The sequence below is a fragment of the Zootoca vivipara genome, chromosome 6, assembly GCF_963506605.1.
Source record: "Zootoca vivipara chromosome 6, rZooViv1.1, whole genome shotgun sequence".
Classification (NCBI taxonomy): Eukaryota; Metazoa; Chordata; class Lepidosauria; order Squamata; family Lacertidae; genus Zootoca; species Zootoca vivipara.
Window position 1 is genome coordinate 46,791,285 of NC_083281.1, and position 24,327 is coordinate 46,815,611.

The 24,327-nt window shown below is 44.0% G+C and overlaps 1 protein-coding gene across 4 annotated transcripts in view; it reads left to right on the forward strand.

The window, feature by feature from the left end:
• Window positions 1-23,084, forward strand: part of WTIP (WT1 interacting protein) — a 54,898-nt gene extending 31,814 nt beyond the window's left edge. Inside the window, exons 3-8 of one of the 4 annotated variants that reach the window (XM_060275903.1) lie at window positions 7,914-7,981; window positions 17,092-17,154; window positions 17,727-17,857; window positions 19,460-19,511; window positions 20,788-20,856; window positions 21,475-23,084. In XM_060275903.1, the coding sequence (XP_060131886.1) occupies window positions 7,914-7,981; window positions 17,092-17,154; window positions 17,727-17,857; window positions 19,460-19,511; window positions 20,788-20,856; window positions 21,475-21,627 (536 nt within the window). In that variant the 3' untranslated portion in view covers window positions 21,628-23,084. Of the gene's footprint in view, window positions 1-7,912; window positions 7,986-17,091; window positions 17,155-17,726; window positions 17,858-19,459; window positions 20,857-21,474 lie in introns of those variants that run through there. The other 3 variants (XM_035118060.2, XR_009557763.1, XR_009557764.1) reach the window with 3 other exon arrangements.
• Window positions 23,085-24,327: the final 1,243 nt, after the last annotated feature.

The following is a 24,327-nucleotide window of genomic DNA, read 5'->3' on the forward strand; positions in this document are numbered from 1 at the left end:
TGATAAATTAATCTTGAAAATTTATAAACTGCTACTGGAGTGGGAGACCAAAGATGAGATGGTAAAGGTGACAATGACAACATGGGCCATAGATATTGGTTACAACATAGAATTGTCCTCATTGGAAAAAAATTTGGGGGGGGACCATTAATTTATCTGCCTGTTATCTTATTAAGGAAAACCTACAAAGATTATGTACTGGTGGTACTTGGCACCCAGCAAATTAGTGAAAATGTATTAAAAAGGTCTAATTTATGCTGGAAGTGCCACGAGGTAGAGGGAACCCTGATCCCCATGTGGTGGTTGTGTAAATATGCTAGACTAGAGAGTAGCAACTTCTAATTTATCTTCCTTCCCTGTGAAGCCACCCAGAGGAGGTCTCCTCAGCCTTCCAGATCTGGAGAGATGCTTGAAAGGTTCCCTACAGAAGTCTCAAGTGTGGAATGAAGTTGGTTTGATTCTTTGTGTAGGGCATGGAATTTCCTTAGTCATCTTATGAAGCTTGTTAGGGCTGCAGTTTCCTGTTTGGGCTCACCCTGGAGGACCAGAGGCAACACGAGAATCCTCTTACTTTTCTTTCCCACACTCAAAAAAATGTTATTCCTGAGGTTAAAGGAGCAAGGGATGCTGGGAATATCCTCCCTATATGAACCATTACTGAAATACTTTGAATTCTGTCTGAATCCTAAAAGGATTACTCAGACACCCTTGAAATTCATGGGATTGAAGGCAAATACACTTATTTTGGAAGGAGAATGGAGTTTGATTCCCTCCTCCCACTACTTTCATGTTCAGATCTAGAAAGTTGGGAGGAAGAGAGGGAGAATCAGAAGAAACTAAAATTCTTGGTTGGCATCCATCTGTCTCAGGAGACAATAGAGGAGTACGCCTTTGGAGATGAAGTCAAAGGTTGTTGTGCCTGTAGAGACTGATGTGGGAGAGAAGTGTTTTGTTGCAGCTGGGGCAAATGAAGGTGACCGGTTGTGCTGCTGCAGACGCACTATGGAATTTTTTTCCATCTGTGTTCCTCCCAGCAGTCATTCCTCCGCTGCTCACTGCTATAGATACACAGCTTGACTGTTCACAGACAACCACAGGTCTTGAATACAAGTTCACAGACAACCACAGGTCTTGAATACATCTTTGTATCACAGAGTTGTTCTGCCAATGGCCTGGTGTTCCCTGTGGAACATTTCCTTGGAGATCCTGCCATCTTCCATTCTGTGAACATTACCAAGCCAATGTAGACGTTGCTGAGACAAAAGAGTGTGAACATGTTGGGAATGTGGGCTTGGGAGAGCATATCTTTGTTTGAAATCCTGCCCTGCCATGTGATTCCCAAAATCCTCCTGAAGCATGTGGAAAGTGTTGAGGTGTTGCTCCTTGCTGTTTTAAGTCGCCCACGAGTCAACTCATTTCCAAAAAGCAGTGGGCTCAACACACAAGCCTGTTTAAAGGGAAGGTTCCCTGAGCCTTAAACTTATTTTTTATATTTCATCTTACTCTCCAAAGAGCTCAAGGTGGTGTACATGGTTTCCCCTCTCCTCAATCAATCCCCACAACAGCCATGTGAGGTAGGTTAGGCTAAGATGCAATGACTGGCCTAAGACTACCAGTGAGTTTCATAGCTGAGTGGGGATTTAACCCTGGGCTCCCAGGTCCTAGTTTGATACTTTCACCACTGCACCACACTAGGGGTACCCTAAGTAATCTTAAAGCTGGGGACCTCCAGATGTTTTTGCATTTACTGTACTGCTGCATTGCATCTCGGTGAAAGGAGAGTGGGACTGCTTTGTTGCTGCAGATGTGATTTGGAATGTGGGTCCTTCGGTTGTTCAACAACTGAGGAATGCTTCTAGCCTTCCAGATGATAAACTCCTGAGTCCCCAACGAGGCAGCTATAACCTTAGTCCCATGCCTAATTGTTGTTGTTTAGTCGTTTAGTCGTGTCCGACTCTTCGTGACCCCATGGACCATAGCACGCCAGGCACTCCTGTCTTGCATTGCCTCCCGCAGTTTGGTCAAACTCATGTTCGTAGCTTCGAGAACACTGTCCAACCATCTTGTCCTCTGACGTCCCCTTCTCCTAGTGCCCTCAATCTTTCCCAACATCAGGGTCTTTTCCAAGGATTCTTCTCTTCTCATGAGGTGGCCAAAGTATTGGAGCCTCAGCTTCACGATCTGTCCTTCCAGGGAGCACTCAGGGCTGATTTCCTTAAGAATGGATAGGTTTGATCTTCTTGCAGTCCATGGGACTCTCAAGCGTCTTCTCCAGCACCACAATTCAAAAGCATCAATTCTTCGGCGATCAGCCTTCTTTATGGTCCAGCTCTCACTTCCATACATCACTACTGGGAAAACCATAGCTTTAACTATACGGACCTTTGTAGGCAAGGTGATGTCTCTGCTTTTTAAGATGCTGTCTAGGTTTGTCATTGCTTTTCTCCCAAGAAGCAGGCGTCTTTTAATTTCGGGACTGCTGTCACCATCTGCAGTGATCAAGGAGCCCAAGAAAGTAAAATCCCATGCCTAATAAGTACACATTTTTGCCCGTTAATAAGCTGTTGTACCAGTATGTGATAAGCAACTCAGAATTTAACAGCACACTGAATGCATTTTTTAAACACTTCTTAATTAGGATCCCTCTTTGCATGTGCCAGTCTTGAATGGAATTTTGCAGCCTGGCATTGCAAAATGAGCTATTGTTCTCCAAGTGCATGGGCAGGTGTGAAATGGAGAGCCACATCCTGGGCATTTCTGAAAACTAGTCCAACCAGGTTGCTGTGCCAGAGGGTTCTATCCAGGTAAAACCACAAGAGGAGGAAGGAAGGAAGCCTTGTGTCAGGGAAATACTCCTGAGGTGAGGGCCCCAAGAAAATCCAGCTGCAAAGAATTAATGGAAAATGTATTTCATGTTGTGACCCTATATCCCTTGCCAGGAGATTGCTGCAGGTTTGTGGCATCTGCTTTATAAAGAGGTAATTCTGCAGTTGTAGAAATTCCTGCTGAAATTTATCACTTTCACAGAATTCCTGACAGATTTAGGCTCCGATACTGGCAGGCAGTGTATTGTGACAAGGAATTGTTTTAAGATCCTTGAAGATACACTTATAAATACTTGCTCACCTCTTGCCAAGGTACAAGGTACACAGTCATGGAAGCTATTGTGGAAGCGTCAATCTGGCTTTCATCCCTCCGATCCGGCTGTCAGTGCGCCACAGCAAACTAGAAAAAGCTATTCTGGGTGAAAACTTTTGTGGACTTGTTTCCAGGGCTACTTCAAGTATTGAGACCAGCCTGCTGAACTTCTTTTCTAAAACTGAATTTGACACCTGGAGGCCTTAGGGCAGTACGAAGTACCCACCATCCTACCTACCATCTAGGGCAGGCATCCCCAAACTGCGGCCCTCCAGATGTTTTGGCCTACAACTCCCATGATTCCTAGCTAACAGAACCAGTGGTCATGGATAATGGGAATTGTAGTCCAAAACATCTGGACGGCTGAAGTTTGGGGATGCCTGATCTAGGGTGTCTCATGCAAATTGAGAAAATCTGCATTAATGTAATTCATGTATGTGTGCTTCATACAATTTACAGATGAATTGCTCTAGCATCCTCCTGCAACTTTTCTTTTTTAAAGTTTTCAATGCTTTATTATTCATTATCACTTCTGTGCAACATAATCTTAACATTTCCTGTTACCAACAAATCAAAAATATCATAAAACACACAAAAATATATCAATTTTCAAAGAAGTTAAGTTTCTTCATGAACGTTTGACTTCCCGTCCCATCCATATCTTTTTCCTTATTAATAAATCTGTTACTTAATCTTGTCTGATTTATTATCAATAAATTATTACTATTTTTGTCTACTTTTTCATAACATATATTATCTACAGAAATTACTCAAAGGCCACTGCCGTGTTTAAATTGCAGCAAGTATTTTTTAAATATCCCTTTAAAACTCTTGCTTAGGTTTCTCTTTGATCCTTTCTGAGAGATAAGCGAGCTTGGCATATTCCATCAGTTTTAATAACCACTCCGATCTAGTAGGTACCTTTTTACTTTTCCAGTGCATGGCTATGAGAACCCTTGCAGCAGCGGTGGCATATAAAAAGATTTTTCTTATATCTTTAGGGATGTCCAAACCTGTGATGCCAAGTAAAAATGATTCCGGTTTTTTAAGAAAGTTCACTTTCAACATAAACATCATTCCAGAATGGCCTAATCGTTTTACATGTCCACCACATGTGAAATGTAGTACCACCTGGTTCTCCACACCTCCAGCATGTATTTGGGAGTTTTTTTAAAATACATTTTAGCAAGTTTACAGGGAGTCAAGTGCCAGCGATATAGCATCTTTAGGAGATTCTCCCTTATAGTATAACAAGCGGTAAATCTCCAATTTACCTTCCAAAACTCTTCCCATTGGGACATCTCTATATTATGGCTGAGGTCTTGGGCCCATTTAATCATAGATGATTTAGCCTCCTCCTTCTTGACTTCCCAGACTTTTACTCTCTTTTTTTTCCAGGTGTTGGAGTTTAGTGGGGATTTCTTGGAAGACACTCAGTGAAGTATTGAAGGTTATAGAAAAGTGAGGGGAATGGAATCAGGGCAGGGTGGTCTAGGAACCCAGGGCATGTATTTGGAAAGCCTGGCCACAAGAATTCTCTGTTTTCAGTTGTGCATGGCTTTTTATAAGCAAAAAACAACAACTCAGAAAAACAACTCAGAAAAACAACTCAGATTTTTCTCTGAATCCCATGTGGGTTAGATACTTGCTTTGTAGGCTGAGAACATAAAGAACATGGCAATTTCCTAAAGAGACTGCATACAGTACTTCCTGCTCCACTACACTGATATGGCCTTGGAGATTTCCAGACCCCTTAATCATGGACACCAGCAAATACCGGTACCTATTTTGCATCAGGAGAGTGAGCAGCAAACTCTACCTCCCTTCTTTACCTGTGCTGTTATGGATTAAAATTCTTTTTATTGCCAGCATGTAGCTAACGGTACAATGAATGGAATAGGTGTCTTCAGCTTCAATTCCAAAAGTTTTAAAGTAAAAATCCACTGGCAGAAATACTTGTTCTGTCTTGTTTATTAGATGCCTTAGTTTTAGTCAACTGCATTAATTCCTTTTAGGCAAAAGGATTGGCTGAGACAGAATTTGCCAACCTGGTGCCCTCCAGATGTTTTGGAACATCTGGATGGTGGCAGGTTGGCAAGCGCTGGGTTGATTCCCCTTCCTTCACTTTCTCATAAAGGGAGAATGTTCATTCAGAGATTCAGACTTTGGGTTTTTCTTTTTTTAATCCAGAATGTATGAGCATGAGTTTCAGTAAATTGAAGCTGTAGAAAGAAGGGAGAATCTCCTTCTACATCCTTGCCCCATTCTTCCTCCCCTTCTGACCAATGCTACCAAGACCTCTCCATGGGACTCCTGGCAACCACCCCTAGCTAGGCAGTTATAGTCAAAAACATCTGGAGGGTGTCAGGTTGGGGAAGGCTGGCATAAGTGTACAAAGATGGGTCCCTGGCTCCAAGGAGCTGCTTGAACCCTAATGTCAACAGTGGGAGAGGATGCAAACACTGAGACTTCTCATCAGAAGTTTAATTTACTCCCTGTGCCAAAGCCCATGCATCTGACAAATGTCTGAATTATCTCTTGATTGTGAAAAGAATATCTGGGTGTCCATGGTTCTTCCAAGTTAATTAATGCCTGATACAAGCATGTCACCTTTGTGCATTAAAAAACAAAACTAAACAGGTTACTCCCCCATCCTACCCCCCCAATCTTTCTTTCTTTCTTTCTTTCTTTCTTTCTTTCTTTCTTTCTTTCTTTCTTTCTTTCTTTCTTTCTTTCACCATTGACTTGCAGGTTAGCTCTTGCTCGCTGCTGGCCTCCATCTGGGTGTAGATTCTGAACAAGCTAGTACAAGCTGTTCGTGCTGAAGGGCATGGCAGAGCCTGGGAAAAGGAGCCATTTTTAAGTGAGTGAGAGGGATGCCAAAGCCAGCCCTTCCATCTCCCTTCTCCCCCCCCCCCTGAAAATAGTCTTTGATGTAGCCCAAATTCCAGCGGCTTCTGTGATAGTTGGCAGAGGATTGCAGAGTACAAGATGACAACAAAAGGCTTTGGGAAGCTGTTGCACTTGGATGCAAAATTGGGGCTTCTGTGTCATCTCAAGAAAGGGGGGGGAGCCCTCCTTTCCTGCCTCCCTTGCTTGTGGTGGGTGTTGGAGAAAGTTGCAGGCCCAGAAATTTTTCTGTGTCTTTCTAAAGTTCAGGCTCAGGAGAAGTTGCATAGATTAGGATGTTTTAGATTATGTGTATTTTGGATTTTAGTTTACCCATCCACTGCTTCTGTTGTTTGTCTTGAAATTATTATTATTTTAACCCAGCAAGAAAAATTTACAAAACAACTAATTAAAAAAACAAGTCTCTCTGAGGCATGTGAACAGAAGTGTCCTTGGAAGATCTTACCTTCGTGTTATGTTTTTTTGATCATTAGCCATTGCAGATTACTGAAGTGTCTCTCCAATACCAGATGAAAAGGAAAGCATAGATGGAGACCAAGGTCCTGTATGTTGACCCTTTCTCCATATTTTGATATCAGTTGTATTTATCTGGAATTTTTCAAGTGTGCAAAATCTTTACCAACACTTTGTAGGGGCAGTCGTTTTGAAACTGTCTTGTTTTAAACCTTTGAAAAAAGCAGAGTTTGGCTGGGATTGTATTCATTATGCTCTTGAGTAGTTTTGCAAAACAACACATTTTTTGAGACATACAAAACATTTCTGTGGGAAAATGCAGAAGCCCCGCATCATCACTACTAATAGCACCAATATCTTTCAAGGATGTGTTCACACTGAGGGATATCTCTGTGTGACTCTGCAATAAGGGGGTGAGTGAAAAGGCTCCTTCACTAATGCATTAATCCCCAAATAAGCAGTGATTTCAACCCAAATAAATGGACTTCATCATTTCTTAGATCTGGGGTTCCTAATGTGACACATGTGGTCATCCCAGTGCCCTCAAGAGTTTGTTACCTGCCAAGGGCCCCTGCTGCACCCCAATTTTTATTTCTAAAATTGAGTGAGTGTTTTGCATGTTAGAATGGAAATGTTGTTTTGGAGGGGGGAGGGGGCCTGTGTTTTACTTGTAATATGTATATGAATGGTTTCCCCTGGTTTTTCTTTTTCTTTTTCTTTGGTGGTGGTGGTAGGTCTGAGCATTACCCATTTATTTTCGATGTAATGGGTACTTTGTTGTGCTCACAAAAGTTTCTTCGATGTCGAAATATGCTCCTGGGCCCAAAAACGTTGGGGAGCTCTGCCCTAGATGAATGGAAGCACCCCATGGGTACCACTGAAGCAACGACATTGAATAAATTATCTCTGCAGTTGTACTAATTGGGGCTTTCTTCTTAAGATGATGATGATGATGATAATAATGATAATGATAATAATAATATATTATTTATACCCCGCCCATCTGGCTGGGTTTCCCCAGCCACTCTGGGCGGCTTCCAACAAAATATTAAAATACAGAAATCCATCAAACATTAAAAGCTTCCCTAAACAGGGCTGCCTTGAGATGCCTTCTAAAGGTCTGGTAATTGTTGTTCTCTTTGACCTCTGGTGGGAGGGCATTCCACAGGGTGGGTGCCACTACCAAGAAGGCCCTCTGCCTGGTTCCCTGTAACTTGGCTTCTCGTAGCGAGGGAACAGCCAGAAGGCCCTCAGCGCTGGACCTCAGTGTCCGGGCAGAACAATGGGGGTGGAGACGCTCCTTCTATAGAATGTCATCCATAAAACTGTCACTCATCTCCATTTCTGTACCTTATTTTTAACAATTCCTAAGTTGGGGTGTTATGGCTCTGACTGTGCAATATTTTTAACAGGAAGAAGATTACGAGGGAAAGCCTTCTACAACGTCAATGGAAAAGTCTACTGTGAAGAAGACTTCCTAGTAAGTAAGATTTTAGGGCTTTCTGTGTCTTTTTTGGCAGTGGGGGAGCAGGGGAGGGAAATGACAAAATATGGCAGCCCTCAGCTCAGACATCTGTGGTTAGGAGGGTGGATGCCAGTCATAACAAAAGGGGAGGCCTGTGAAACTTCCGTTTGTCTGTCATCACTGTGAGCCCCAACGGTGGGGAGCTTAGCATAAGCAAAGGAAAGTTTTCAGATTGACAGATGAGTAACCGTTGTATTTAAGCAGCAATTATGGTGTATACAGAAAAGCAAACAATAATGACAAGAATTCCAGAATCTGGCAAGTAGGCTGCTCTCAGCGATGATGCAACTTCCCCACATCTGCCATCCTGACCTTGGGCCAGTCCAACAACCTCTCCCGTGGAATGTCTTCTTCCTCCGTTTCATTCCGGGTTTCAGCATTTTGGGGGCCCTCAGGCACTATACCTTCAGTGCAAGAGGAGAAGCGTGCAAATAATTCTCGTAAGGCTGCACCTGATCTTCTTGAATACTATTTTGCAAAGTGGGAATGGGAGAGCACTGGGCCCTCTGCTGGTCTTGGGGGGCCCTGGGAAATGCCCAGCCTTGCCACCCTCTGGCACCAGCCCTATTCTCTTTGCAGACCACATGATTATTATTTTTCTCCTGTCGCAGAACATGGGCTGAATCAACTGCATGGTAAATAAGACCAATCACTTTTTAGGAGATGTGTGTTGTACAACCATTAATTGATTTTGTGTTTATGATAATTGCTGCTGCTCTTTTGGACTGGATTGTGCTTGTGTCCCTCGTAACTCTTGGCCTTCTGGTAGATTATTAATGCAGAAACAAACAGATAACTTGGAGCACAAAGATTGTTTGTCTTGCTTCTTGGCTTTGGCGTCTGCAAACAGTCTATGACTGCATGTCGCCCTCATCCTGCTTCCAGCTTTGGGATAGGGAGGGGTGATGGTTGTTTTAGGGTGCTGCAAAGGTGTTTGAGATAGCAGGTGGGCAGTGAAGAGCAGGCAGATGGAAAACAAGCCAAGCTTTGCTAAATAAGCTGCTGTTTCGTTGAATGTGGAACAACTCATTAGCTTAGTGTTACATATGAACGTGGCTGCTATTGCCTGTTGTGGCTGCTTAGGTAGTTGGACCAGGCCTGGCATTCAGCAAGGGAACCATTCTTCCATTAGAGAGGGAAAAGAATCGCATCTGCCTTGTGCTCTCATAAATAATCCCAACTAGACATTCTTCCTCCATTTTGTCGATAAATTGCAGTGTAATTAGAGGCAGAGGAAATATGGCTTGCTATTTTTAATCAGGAACAACTTGGGTGCTCTCCACCCACTTGCCTTTAAATACCAGGTTAAAGAAAAGCCAAATAACTCACTGTTGATACTGGCAAAAGATTGAGGAGATGTTTTCCACACTGCACTGAAGCAGACAGAGTGTCTGGCAATGAGGTCCATGGCAGGAGCTGGAGGACTAGAGCTCATTACCAGGCTTTCATGATGCTAGGAATTAAAGCTGCATCTCATTTACATTTTAAGTTGTCAGTACAGTCTGAGAGATGTAGTCGGCCAATTATAAGTTGGGCTTGGCAGCTGTGAGATTGGAAATATCTACAGAATTGGAGCTTCAATAAACTCTCTTGCCATTGGCCCATCACAAGTGGGACCTGCAACAGAATGTTGCAGCGTGGACTTCAGGGTGCCAACCACGTCCCTTTCCAGACCATTCCCATTCCCCACCCAGTGGTGGGTATCCCATTGTTTTTTTCCTGTCCTAAAGTTGTATGTCTGGCAACATTGGAGTTCCCCAAAGCCTATTGATACATTCCTCCTTCTGTATATTTTGGCTGCCTGAGGATCAGCATTTGGTGAATTGAGTTCTCTGTTACTATGTAGATTGTTCTGTAGTATGCTTTGGTATCCTAGGGGTCTCATATATTACAGTGGAACCTCGGTTTATGAACACCTCGGTTTACGAATTTTCGGTTTATGAACGCTGTGGACCCATCTGGAACGGATTAATTCACTTTCCATTACTTCACTTCAGTTTATGAACGCTTCAGTTTATGAACAGACTTCCGGAACCAATTACACCCATGCTTCGGGTTAAGTACGCTTCAGGTTGAGTACTCCGCGGACCCACTTTCCATTACTTTCAATGGAAAAGTTTGCTTCAGTTTATGAATGCTTCAGTTTAACTACTCCGCGGACTGTCTGGAACAGATTAATCCACATGCTATTCTAGGCTGCCCCAACAGAAGTATAGTGTCCAGATCAAGGGAAGTAATAGTAGCACTCTCTTCTACCTTGGTCAGACCACACCTGGAATACTATGTCCAATTCTGGGTACCATAGTTTAAGAAGGATGTTGACAAGCTGGAACGTGTGCAGAGGAGGGCAACCAAGATGAACAAGGGTCTGGAAACTAAGGCTTATGAGGAGCGCTTGAAGGAGCTGGGTATGTTTAGCCTGGAAAAGAGGAGACTGAGAGGAGATATGATAGCCATCTTCAAATACCTGTCACATGGAGGAGGGAGCATGCTTATTTTCTCCTGCTCTGGGGGGTAGGACTTGAACAAATGGCTTTAAGTTGCAAGAAAAGAGATTCCGACTCAACATTCGGGGGGGGGGGAATTCTGACAGTAAGAGCTGTTTGGCAGTGGAACAGACTCCATAAGAGGTGATGGACTCTCCTTCCTTGGAGGGTTTTAAACAGAGGTTGGATGGCCATCTGTCATGAATGCTTTAGCTGAGGTTCCTGCATTGCAGGGGGTTGGACTAGATGACCCTTGGGATCCCCTTCCAACTCTTAAGATTCTATGTATTATTTTCCCTTCTTTGGGACTACTTAATTTTTATATTGCTATGTCCCATTTAACAAAAATGCCTCATAGGGTGTAAAACAGTGGTAAGGAGAAAGAGAAGTGAGCTCATCTGCAAAAAGAAAGGCAAAAGAAATTGATCTGCAAGAGATCAGATGGGGAGGCACCCTGTGGCTGGAGTAGATAACAGGAGAGCAGCCAGCCATGTAGTCAGTTTTTAGATTTTCAGTTCCTTTAGCCTCTGGGCAAAACTGGGAGGTCTGCCTATCAAAGTTGTTTTTTGTTTTAAAAAAAGCATAAAGGGGGAATTTCCAGGCACAGAGGAGCTTGCCGGTGACTTGTGCAGTGTTAAATCAGCATGATTTTTTTCCCTGTACTGCAAAAACAAAACAAAAAGCCCAAGTGGGAAAAAGTAATGATGGAGGGCACTGGTTGTAAGAATGCAGAAAACACATGCAGAGTGAAGGAAAAGGTAGACTGGCCTGAAAAAGATGGGAGTTATTTCTCTTTATGATGAAGGATTTATACTCAAAGCCGTGATTATTTTAGCAGAGCTTTTTGCACATTGGACCAAACAATCCTTTATAAAATTGAGGTCCAAACACAGGGTGAAATGTAAGCAGACTGAAGGGACGCTGTCTCTCTGTATTCTCTGGAGCAAACTCTCGATGGGAGATTTCTGCTCAACAGTGAGACAGTCATGGGGTTTTCTTGTGAGAAGTTCTGAATTGTAAAGCACTTTGCATGTGCAAGCCTGCATTATCTGAATCATTATCCTAGGCTAGGTGTGTGGTGATGTCATTATGGGTATTGTCAAAGGTCTTTTAAATGCTGACAAAGCCATTCAAATAAATAGTGGTTATGCTGTGTCAGGAGCCTCAGAAGGGTTTATTGTTTGCACTCTGCATTTCACTTCACAATTTATAGACGTTGGATATGTTTGGGGTTGGGGGGTTTATACAAGCCATCACACACAGAGAGCGAGGGAGAGCATTTTAGGCTTAGGTCATGGGTAGGCAAACTAAGGCCCAGGGGCCAGATCCGGCCCAATCACCTTCTAAATAGACGGTCCGGGAATCAGCATGTTTTTACATGAGTAGAATGTGTCCTTTTATTTAAAATAACCTCTGTGTTATTTGTGGGGCATAGGAATTCACTCATCCCCCCCCCCAAAAAAATATATAGTCCTGTCTGAGGGACAAGGTCTGAGGGACAGTGGACCAGCCCCCTGCTGAAAAAGTTTGCTGACCCTGGTCTAGATCATCTTCCCCAGCCTAGTGCCCTCCAGGTCTTTTGAACTGCAGCGTCACAGACATTCCGGCTGGAGCTGTAGGCAGTTGTAGTCCAAATTGGTAGTTTTGGCTTAAGGAGTTGCAGCTGGTTGGGGTGGGGGCTGATCTAGAACCCCAGGCAAGGAGGTACAAAGGTTGCATGATAATGAACTGAAAAGGTGTTCTAGAGCATTTTCTCAGAGGAAATCCTGAGGTTAAGATGCTTCCCTTTCTAGCCTCTGCCTTTTCTGTTCTTCGCTAAATGTATGAAAATCCGTGGTTGTGTTTGCTTTGTTTTAAAAATAAACTTTATTCAGCAATCAACATTAACTTACACAACAACCTACTCCAATATACAACACACAACAATACACAACAATGTAGTATATGCATCACCAATCGCAAATTTTTCCTATGTATGCTTTACAGAAATAAAAATTAAAAAGAAGAGGAAAAATAAGAGATTGTGTTCTCCCCTTTGAAGCAACATTTCATAGATGGATAATTCAATTTAAAAACAAACAAACACCCATAAACAATTCATCCACAAAACGTAGAGAGAAGGAGTATGTCTTCTGTGTATTTTATATTGAGTCTGTTTTAATATTAAATGATTAGATGTTCTGTTTATACGATTAGATACATATAAACTGTATCAGATTCTTTTTAGTCTGTATAAAATACAGTGTGTTCAAAATTAGTAAGTATATATTCAGGGCTAAATTTCAAATCAGTGAATTTGAATTTGAAACAGTGAATTCAAATCAGTAAATTTCAAATCCATCCATCCATCAGATTTGTATAATGTTGCTCAGTAACATTGTTGCCTGAGTGGCTTACTGCCTAACACAGCAATCCAAAGCTTTATGCTAGGGCAGCTATTCAGAGTGAGTTTGATTGGAGGTGTCCTTCCAGTCATCTCTGACAGCTGAGCCTTCCTCTGGCCACCAAATGGGTACACAGCAGGGAGATGGGTGTTAAATCCAGAACAGGCCAGAAAACCCCAAAACAGTTGTTGAATTTGTAGCGATTTTCTTAAGTGGGAAAATCATCTTTTACAGACACCTCCTCCCCCCCTTTACAAACTCAATTCTTCCATTAAACACAAAATATGGGCTTAATGCAATTGGTTTAGTCACATAGAACATAGATTTTGTATCAGCTTCCCTCTTTCCTCCACTAAATAGCATAATTTATGGCTATCCAGGGACCATAAATGATTTCAACCTGCCTCCAAGGCCATTCGATTCTTCAGGAGTTCTGTCCCCTATTAATCAATAAATGGTCCTTTGCCTTTCTTATCAAATGACAGCCAGATGGTTCAGTTAAATTCACAGTGACAGGCCTGGAGAATTAGCTAGGCTTACACCATTGATAATCCTTTGCCGTCTGCCCTTCCCACCTGTTCCTCTTCAGCCCTGAGGTCATGGCCTCATGAAACATGCTGGCCAGATGGTCACCGCTATAGCCAGAAGCCCATGCCTTCTGGAGGCTGGTGCTTCATTTTCCTGGTGGGATAAAAAGGAGGAGAGCAAAGCAAGAAGGGAAGACAGCAGAGAAGATCTTGGTGATTCCTTAAAAGTGTAGGGCAACTCTACGTTATTGCTTTCGATTTTTCAGGGAAACATTTCCAATGGACTCATCTGCTGAGGGGCCCCAAAGCACCCTGGGTACTCACTCAGTTCATGCTGGGCTATGGAAAAGTCTGTTGGGCCTCACCTGCTGATAGGCACCCCACAGCTGCCAAGCATGCTCCCCCCACCCCCGGATATTGGATTTGAGTTAAATCCCTGCTCACTGCAGTCTTGAATTCTAGCACACTTTTCAAAAAGAACAGCTTTCCCGGCTAACTTACAAAGATGTTGTGAGGCCAAACACTCCCATGTTCCTTGGTAGGAAGACGACTACATCCATTTTAGCATGTAAGACTAAATAGATCTGGTCAAGATGTGTCTTTATTTTTAAATCCATTCTCCATAACAAGGCTACATATATAAGAGTTACAGCCATAGTTATGTATATAGAACAGGGGTTAGCAAACTTTCAGCAGGGGGCCGGTCCACTGTCCCTCAGACCTTGTGGGGGGCTGGACTATATTTTGGGAAAAAATATGAACGAATTCTTATGCTCCACAAATAACCCAGAGATGCATTTTAAATAAAAGGACACATTCTACTCATGTAAAAACATCAGGCAGGCCCCACAAATAACCCAGAGATGTATTTTAAATAAAAGGACACATTCTACTTCTGTAAAAACATGCTGATTCCCAGACCGTCTGCGGGCCGGATTTAGAAGGCGATTGGGCCATATCCGGCCCCCGGGCCTTAGTTTGGGGACCCCTGATATAGAATAAGCAAGTGGGCATTCAAAACTACTTGCTTAATTTACTTTTGATAACATAATTTGGGATTACTTCATGGAATTGTAGAATCCAACCCCCTGTAATGCAGGAATCTCAGCTAAAGCATCCATGACAGATGGTCATCCAGCCTCTGCTTAAAAACCTCCAAGGAAGGAGAGTCAACCACCTTCTAATAGAGTCTGCTTCACTGTTGAACAGCTCTTACTGTCATAAAGTTCTTCCTGATGTTTATTCAGAATCTCCTTTCTTGTCATTGGTTGGGTCAGGCATCCCCAAACTTCGGCCCTCCAGATGTTTTGGACTACAATTCCCATCTTCCCCAACCACTGGTCCTGTTAGCAAGGGATCATGGGAGTTGTAGGCCAAAACATCTGGAGGGCCGCAGTTTGGGGATGCCTGGTTTGGGTTCTACCCTCCAGAGCAGGACAAAACAAGCATGCTCCCTCCTCCATGTGACAGCCCTTTAGATATTTGAAGATGGCTGGAATATCTCCTCTCAATTTCCTCTTTTTCAGGCTGAACATATCCAACTCCCTAAACCATTCCTCGTAAGTCTTGGTTTCAGGAATGGTTGAGGGAGTTGGGCATGTTTAGCCTGGTACAGGGTGTGCGAAAAAACAAAATGGCACAGAATACAGTGCAGAGAAGCAACAGAGTAATAAAGAATAAAAATGGATAATAAGGAACAATTATTCCCTTAAAAACACAGGTGTATGCACACCTGTGTAGAATCTTGGATCCAAAATCAGCTTTAGGTCAAAAGCAATTTTGATTTGCTGCAATTTTAAAGATTTGTGGAGGCTTGAATTTGTTTGTTGAAATCCACCTTGTTGTAGTTTATTTTAAAGTAGCTGCTTTTCTATTGCACTCACCTCCTGCATTTTTGTATGTGTTAGTGTGTGCGTGCAAGCACCTACACCCACACACTGACTAGATGCTTGGCCTCACACCCCTGCCTTCACCATGCTTTCAAGGCCATTTGACGTGGTCTAGACAAGTTCACCTCTTTTCCTGCCCTTGTACTGTGTTCCATGTCTTATCTACAGGATACACTTCCACCCACACACCCCACAGAAGTGATCACTGCAATAGCCCCAAATTGGTTCAAATAATCAAATGCTGGACTAAGCGGTGGCTTAAGTCAGACCAGTGCATTGTTGACAGGGTAGTGCTGTGCCATTAGTGGAGCACCCCTTCTGCATGGGAGAAGAGGGCAGTCGTGTGGCATCATATTTACATTGGACTGAAGGAAGGTGAGGTAAAGTCCATCCCCTAGCAAATAAGTGTTTAAAGATTAGCCGGCTGGAATTTCACAGAGGTTGTGGTGGGCCGGTCATTTTGGTGTTCAAAGCGCTTGTCTGGCACACTCTGCTTACAAATGTATGTTTACATTTTGAGGGAGGCTGAGAAAATGCAATATCTTATCTTTAACTAGCCTCTCTCATTTTCTGCAACTAAACTCTACCATTTCAATTGTAACAAAACATATCCTCTCCCCATATGGGAAGTACTCCTGTTTGGGGTTCCAGGCAGCCTGGAAAGGAGCCTGATAATGCAGGACAAGCTTTCCAAAGAGAGGGAGAGTGTTCAAGGGAAGGGATGGGGCCCCTGTTTTCTTCTCCACCTCAAGGCCTTCCTGCGCTGTGTGGCAAAAGAGATCAGGCTTGGCTACCTGCCACTCAACATACCTGGTACTTGCTATTGTAAAATTGTGGGATATGAGTGCAAAAGCAAAAATGGTTAATCCCACCGTCTTTCCCTTAGCTGGAAACATTAGTAAGTGACATAGGGAGGGCAGTTTTTTTGTTTTTGTTTTTTTAATAAAAAGAAAAATAACATGGACCTGATCCTCTTCCTCTTCCTCCTCCAAGATGCTTACTGTAAGTTGTTGGAGACATCAGCAAGCTAATTCCTTGGCCAAATGTCATGTCAATATTCTGTATCTCCTGCAAGCTTCATGTTGGGCTGTCTCTTTTTAGAATCTTTCTCTTTCCTTTTTCTCAAAAAGTTTTGCGAAAATACAGTTACAACTAATATACTGTGTGTGTGTGTGTGTGTGTGTGTGTGTGTGTGTGTGTGTAATCTGATTGTGAAATCTGCCCTGGAACAACGGCCATGGCAAGGATGCAACCATATTAGGTGCAGTTTGACCAGCCACTGTGTTTGTTTCACCACCACCATTTTACTTTGCTGAATTTAACTCAAGGATGCTCAGTTTTATTAGTTCATTATATGTTACTGTCAGTCTATCCTCTCTTTTTTTGGCGTGCAATGTATTTATTATGTATAATCTATTATTGTAAAAGTGTTGCTGCCTGTCTCTTCTTCATTTCCAAACTATATCAGTTATCTCCTGTGTGTTTTCAAAGAAACCCCCTGAGCAAAAGTCACCAAAAATTTGCTTTTTCAATATCATAATTCTGCATTAAGGGTCAGTTTCTGCATGCAGAATCTCAGAATAATTATTCTCCTTCTGAAGATGAGTGTTTAGAGGGCTTTTGCATCCATGTTTCCAGATTGGCAGTTGCCCTTCAAGATTTGGCTGGCTTACCTTATTGTTGGAGTGGGGAGCTTCGGGAGGTAAAACAAAACAAGCAAGAGAGAGTAAGGAAGCAAGTAACCATCTTTCCTTTTCCCTCCCTTTCTTTCTTGAACAGTATTCAGGTTTTCAGCAAACTGCAGACAAGTGCTTCATTTGTGGACACCTCATAATGGAAATGGTAAGAGGAGAGGCTTCTAAAATGTGCAGCATATTAGGCGGGGGTGTGTGGTTTCTGTTCCCCTCTTTTACTTCCCCTCCACCCAAACGTGTACACACACACCTTAAGAAGTTTCCTTTCCTTCCTGAAATGCCAACAATACTTCAAGATTGATTAAGGTGCCTTCATGTTGTTGGGATTTTGGCGGAGGCAGTGAGAGGAGAGACTTCACATATACAGTGATGGAGTCTTAGCTTGCAGTAACCGACTAGACCTTGGGGTCACTGTGGAGAGCTCAATAAAAGCAGGGGAACAACACAGCAAGCTGCCTTTGTACTGAATCAGACCATTGGTCTAACTCAATATTGCCCACACTGGCTGGCAGTGACTTAGTTAGACAGGGAACACAACCAGCTCTACCTGGCAATGTCAGGGACTGAACCTGGGATCTTCTGCATGCTAAGCAGATGTTTCACCACTGTGTTGCTGCTCTTTTCCCAAACGCCAACCCATTTCGTAGTAGCTGTTGTGTAGGTAATATACCTCCAAGTGGATGAGAATTTATTTTGGGGTTGTCTTTGTTTCTTTTCCAGATTTTGCAGGCCTTGGGGAAGTCCTACCATCCTGGCTGTTTCCGTTGTGTGGTCTGCAATGAATGTCTAGATGGCGTCCCGTTCACTGTAGATGTGGAGAACAATATTTACTGTGTGAAAGACTATCACACGTGAGAACGCAGAACCTTGTATGTTGGGGGGGACAAGGAAGAGGGGGGACGGACTGTGCATGAGATGAGGAAGGGCTGGTTGTTGCTTTCAGGTATTGCAAAACGGCACCAAGAAGAAAGCATCATCCAGTGTTAAATCAAATTCAAATACTGGGGAGTAAATGGGGCCAAGGGAGAGAAGGCCTTGCAATAATTTTGCACATTCCAGCAGATGCTCTTGAATGCCAGGCTGGCATTAAACAAGGAGGTGTCCTGAGCCTTGAATGCACCCTTTTAAATTAGGGAGAGCCAACATGATATCCTCCAGATGTTATTGGACTGCAATGCCCATCCACCACAGCCACCATGGCCCAGTGGTCAGGGATGATGGAAGTTGTAGTCCAATAGCACCTGCCTGCTCCAGTTTTAAAGGGCTTTTTTACAGTACCAAAGAGGAGGCAAAGCATCAGTGGTCTTTGAAGGGCTTGATGTATCAGACCTACAAAAGTTGAGGCTCCCAGCTGGGCTCTGTACAATCTCCTTTCAGTCTCTGCTCAGAAAGAACACATGTGATGTCAGTTGTGAGGCAGGTTTTGTGTGGTTTGGGGAAAACTGCCAAACATCAGGTGAGCCAAACCAGAGGTCTCCCCTCCTCTTCCAAGGTGTGTTAATTAAAATATTTGGGGCTTTTTAGTTTAGAAAAAAAGGCACATAAGGGAAGGCATGCTAGAGGTGTATAATATTATGTGCAGTGTAGAGAAAGTGGTTAGAGAAAAGTTTTCTCCCTCTCTCACCACACTAGAACTTTTGGGAACACCCAATGAAGCAGGGTGTTGGAAGACTTGGAACAGATAAAAGGAAACATTGCCCTACATAATAAATAGTTAAATTATGAAATTCCACCCCATCCCCTCAAGATGCACTGATGGCCATCAACTTGAATAGCTTTTAAAAGAGGATTGGCCAATTGATGGAGGTTAAGGCTACTGGTGGCTGGGTCCTGGCTGACCACTCCAAAAACAGCCCGATCCAGCAGTCTGTTAACATTCCTAGCCAGCCTACTCTAAGTTGGGGTCCTCCAGATGTTTTAGAGTGTAACTCCCATCAGCCCCAGGTAGTATGGCCATACAATGCTGGGGCTGATGGGTGTTGTAGTCAAAAGCATCTTGGTTGGGAGAGGCCAGTTTAGACTATTGAACCCAGTACCTCATAAAAGTTTAGAATGCCAGCCCCTGAAACAGGTGTGGGGAACCTCTAACCCTCCAGGTGTTACTGAACTACAACCTCCATCTTCCTTGCCCATTGGCCATGATTGCAGGGGTTGATGGGAGTTGTGGTTCAACAACATCTAGCGAGCCCAACACCTGCTTACAGGTTGAGAAATTCTGCTTGCTCTTAGTGATGATACGTTGTGAATTTATTAATAAGGGAAAGGGTGCCTCCTCAACTGGGTATTTTGGAGTTGAGACAAAAGAGAAGACTGCTTGAGCAAGACTTCTGCAATAGGGACCCCAAACTTTAGCTGTAGTTAAAATGCTTTCATATTCTCCCACCCTTCTCTTAAAATTTATTTTGCTTTCTTTATTAAACAAGAGTGTGACATACTTTCTCTTTTCATACTAGGGTTTTTGCACCAAAATGTGCTTCCTGTAACCAGCCCATTTTACCAGCACAGGTATGGTATTCCATTTGCATATACTTTGCAGCCTTCCCTATGCCTCCTTAAATTTACTAAGAAGGCGACACTTTAAAAGTGTTGTTTGAACTTTGCTGACATAGAATTAAGGTGCTCGCACACATACAATGAAAATGATGAGATCGTTCTAGGGCTACTTTGAAGCAAGCGACATGTGGTTGTCTCAAATGCAGGTTCTTCCACATCCCCCTCTCTGACTCACTCAAAGGTAGGTTAGCAAGGTTTCTAGTAAAATCCACCTGCCTGTTCGCGGCAGAGATTATACAGCCTTTTAAGGTGGATCTGCTCCCTTCTGGACTGCAAAGAAAATCCGTTGTCTACAGACCTGATGTCCTAACCGCATCTCAACTCAGGCTGACTTTGGAACTGTTTGACAGGGGTCTGTTCTTTAAACAAAAAATGTGCCCTCTTCTTTCATGGGATTTAGCTACTCACCTCCATAAGCATTTCAAATTGTCTGAAGCAAAGGCCCCCAACTACAGCTGACAGCCAGAGAGTATTCATTGAGTTTCTTTTTGTTTATTACATGGTGGTGCAAACGAATACAATGTGCTGAACAGAATTGCTTATTGCTGGTGATGTCGAATGTGTTGACTACAAGGCCCTGACATGCTTTCCTGGCTACCAGTAAATGTGTGCAGCCTAAATAAGTGCACCTGGATAGCAATCAACCACAGCAACATCCGTTCCGTTTTTCTCTAAAAGCCACTCCTGGGTCATTGGTGAAGAGTCAGCAACGTACTGGGCACAAACTGTTAGGTGGTTCTCTTAGGCGAGACTTGAGAAACTGTATGATAACCTTTTCCTAGGCCAGCAGATAAAATATCTGCATGGCACAGAGCGCCTCTCCCCACTCACCCCGAGACGCTAGTATTTGCTCCTGTCCAGATGTGTGTAGCTTTTTCTTCACAACCTGCAGGTGTATGGGCTCTTCCCTTCTTCCCTCTTGAGTGCCCCAACCAAGCTCTAATTCTGTGGGGGGTGGGGGGAGAATCTGCACCTCAGCCTTAAGTTGCACACAGCATTTTGCAAGGAATTATCCTTGCCTGCTAGAAGAATGGAATAAAATGGAACAATTCTGCTTCCACTAGAACCAGCCCCCAGAAACCCCCTCCCCAAATGAAGCAAAGAGTGGGTGAAGAAGAGAGACAGTTTCTTGTTAAGCTGCAAAAAATAAAAAGGGAGGGGCCTATTTCCATTGGGGGGGAAATTATAGAATGTTGCCATACCTTATTTGTTACCTTCCTCAAATCAGGGTTCCGAGGAGACCATCCGGGTGGTGTCGATGGACAGGGATTACCACGTGGAGTGTTACCATTGTGAGGTAAACCTTGGAGCTTCTCCGGTGCTTGAGTAAGGCAGGCTCTTTGGCCTTGGTCTAAGCCAGCCTTCTCCAACTTGGCGCTTGTGCCTTACCCGCCCGTCATTTTTATTTTTACAGTATTTTTATTAGAAAACATGTCAGGGTGCTTTACAATAGCTCCTAAAACACAATTAAACAGCAATCTATATCAGGAAAACACTTTACATCAGTTAAATGCAGCACTGGAAGCAGCAGCAAAAATTCATCAAAGGATAAAAGGCTGAGGAAACGAAACGGGCAGCTTCGCCCGTCACTTAAACATTAAGATAGGGCCAGGTGAGCTTCCCTAGAGAGAGTTCCAGAAGCTGGGAGCCATCACTGAAAAGGCTCTGTGCGCTGCTTCCACCCTTTAGGTGGCAGGAGAATCTGGAGAAGGGACTATGAGAAAGATCTTGGTGTATGGTTGATGTGGGAGAATATACCCCCTCAAGTATCCATGCCACAAGCAAGGGCTGTTGGGAGTTGTAGTCCAAAACACATGGAGGGCCAACCAGGTTGGTGAGGGCTGCCTAAATGTGATTCTTTTCATTAGGAGTTTTCCCCAGTTGTCTAACATATGCATACTCTTGTTCCTCTTAGGACTGTGGACTCCAGCTCAATGACGAAGAAGGCCGCCGTTGTTATCCTTTAGAGGGGCACTTGCTTTGCCATGGTTGTCACATCAGACGCCTCAGTATGACAGTGCCACCCCACCCTCCCCCTGGATACCCAATGCACATTACAGAACTCTGAGGTGTTTCACGCCCCATCAAATTGCAACCAGGAGGGAGGCCGTTGTTGGCGGGAGAAGATCTCCACAGATGACTTGTCAGTTCTTCTTTTAAGAGACAAAGCAGCCAAGTTTATTTATTGCTTCTGAGACTGAAAAGAGAGGTGCGCCTCTCAGAGTGTGTGCCTAAATAATTCCTCCCAAGACACTGGGTACTTGAAAAATGATGCACCACGTGGATGTAACTGTAAAAGAGCAGCGAGAGGTGTTGTTTTCTGTGCTATGCTAGGCAGGGCCATCCGTTTGTCATAGTTTTGTCCCATTGTAGTTTGGGTCCTTGCAAGAATCTTAACTGCTTGCAGCAGTGCTGCAAGAGAGAGCGGATCAATGCTACATTTTTATCCTGGGTCTCATTGCATCTTGGCTTGAGGCGTTTTGGGGAATGACCTCACAATATGAGGGTCTGGGTGGTTGTTGCAGGAGAGGATTGGGTTTTGTTTTGTTTTTTAGTCGTGGTCAGATTTAAACATGACTTAAGAGAAGGAAGTTGTTCTGTGTGGGAGAAATTCATTGTCTTAGCCCACGGTGCTTCCATACAGTGCCAGCAAGAGAGATGTGGAAGAAGCTCTTTGTAGAATATTACATGAACTGAACCCACTGAGGAACCATGGATGCCACAAGCATTTTTTGCAGGGGGTTTCTTAGATGTTTGGAATCCCTTGTGTGGGAGTTCTGGTGCCCATTATTTTACCAGTTTAGGGATGCAGGCCGGATCCAGTTACAACATAGTCCAAGACTGCAGGGCAGGTTGAGAGCTCATAGCCTCCTTGAGCTGGCAGGCAGCTATATAGTTATGGGCAAAGTTGCTTATAATAGTAATATTGGTGTGCTGGCAGGGACTAATGGGAGTTGTAGTCTAAAACGTCTGGGAGGAAGGCTGGTGAGATGGGATGCAGAAACCTGAAAGGCTGTCTAAGAGCTGAGGTGTTCCCGCCTGCCTTGTGATGCTCCCTTGTTCATTGGAGCCTAATAAGAGGCAACCAAGGAGTGAGTTTCCTGTTTTAACATGTCTCTCCCCGCAATGACTTGGCCCTGGCACTCTGGACATCACTGCCTGCTTACTAGTGGCAGATAAACAGCTGCTAGGGGTGGCTTCCCAGTTCCTCAAATTCTGGAGTGTTTTTTTCTTTTTGGTCAGTCTGTTAGCTTTTACACCCATTTCAGCTAATAAGTTATTAGCTGAAATGGGAGTAAAAGCTAAAAGACTTCCTGACTAAGCAAAATTCTACTTGTTTTGCAATTGTACTAGATCAGGGGTCCCCAGACTTACCGCACAGCGGGCCGGTGCCCGCCGCGCCGATCGCGCAGCGGGCCGGAGGGCAGGGGAGTGCGCGTGCAGCGGGCCGGAGGGCGGGGGAGTGCGCGCCCGTGCGCATGCGCACACGCACACGGTTGGGAAGAAATTGCCGAAAAACGCTTGTGCGCATGCGTATGGGCCTCCCCCGACCTGGAAGTGCATCGGAAATGACCTCTTCTGGGTCGGGAGAGGCCCATACGCATGCGCACAAAGGATTTTCGGCGATTTTTTGCCAATTTTTAAGATCGTCGCCGCGCCGCGCGCTGTAAGAGCGGGCGGCGGCAGCGGGCGGCGGGGGTCGTCACGGGCCGGATTGGGAGGCCGATTGGGCCGCATCCGGCCCGGGGGCCGTAGTTTGGGGACCCCTGTACTAGATCATATGTTGCCTTTGTTGTGTGTGTGTAAGGGCAGCAGATTTATGGTGTGGTTTCAGTTGCAGGTGGCAGACACGCTTTTTCCAGAGAGGTCCTTTTGATTTGGTTTGCCCCATGCTGGATTTTTGCAGCTTGCCTCTTGATAAGCTCAACTCTGGAGGTCAAATTATTAATGATTGAATCCCCAGCATTTTCAAACTGATTTCAGGATATTACAAATGACCCTTGAGAAGCACATATAACAGTTTTCCAAGGAGGCCCTGAGGGGCATTTGTTCCATCTCTTCCCCTCCTTCCCCCCGACTGTTTTTTTCAGGCTCAAGTGGGGTCATGCCACATTTAATAAAGGCCATTTAGACATCGTGTAATCGCCTAGAATGTCTGGCAAGAGCAGCTTGTTTGGACAGTTCAGTAACAAGAACCAATCACCCTGGAAAACAGGGTGGCAGAAGATGGGAGTCACTGATAGATTTGCCAGTGGCATGCTGAAATTTTCATTTTCACCAAATCCACCTTGAAAGTCTTTACCCATCGCCTCTCCAGAGACAATTTTATGGTGTGCAGACCTACTTGGAGATGTCCTTGGAGGCCAAGCAGAAGTAAAAATGATATTTAATAACAACAAACACAAAGAGTTCCATGAAATGTGCATATTTTCCTGTTGTGCCTGAGCTCCTACGAAACACCCAGAACTCTGTAGACTCATAAGACTTTATCGACCTTAAGCATGTTTTAACTGGTTTTCACTTTTACATGCGGGGGCCAGATTTCTGTCTGCTGTAAACAGTTGTATGCTCCAGTAATTTCAACAAAACTAAGAATGTGATCCTTTCGTTTTAAAGCTGTCGGCCACAGCAGCCAACAGAACATCAGTGTTATACTTTGAAAGCAAACCAAATCGAACCCCCTCAAAGCAGGCTTCACACACCATGTCTGCCCTGGCTGGAGTTGGTGGAAGTTCTAGTCCAAAAAAACCTAGAAGGCATCAGTCAA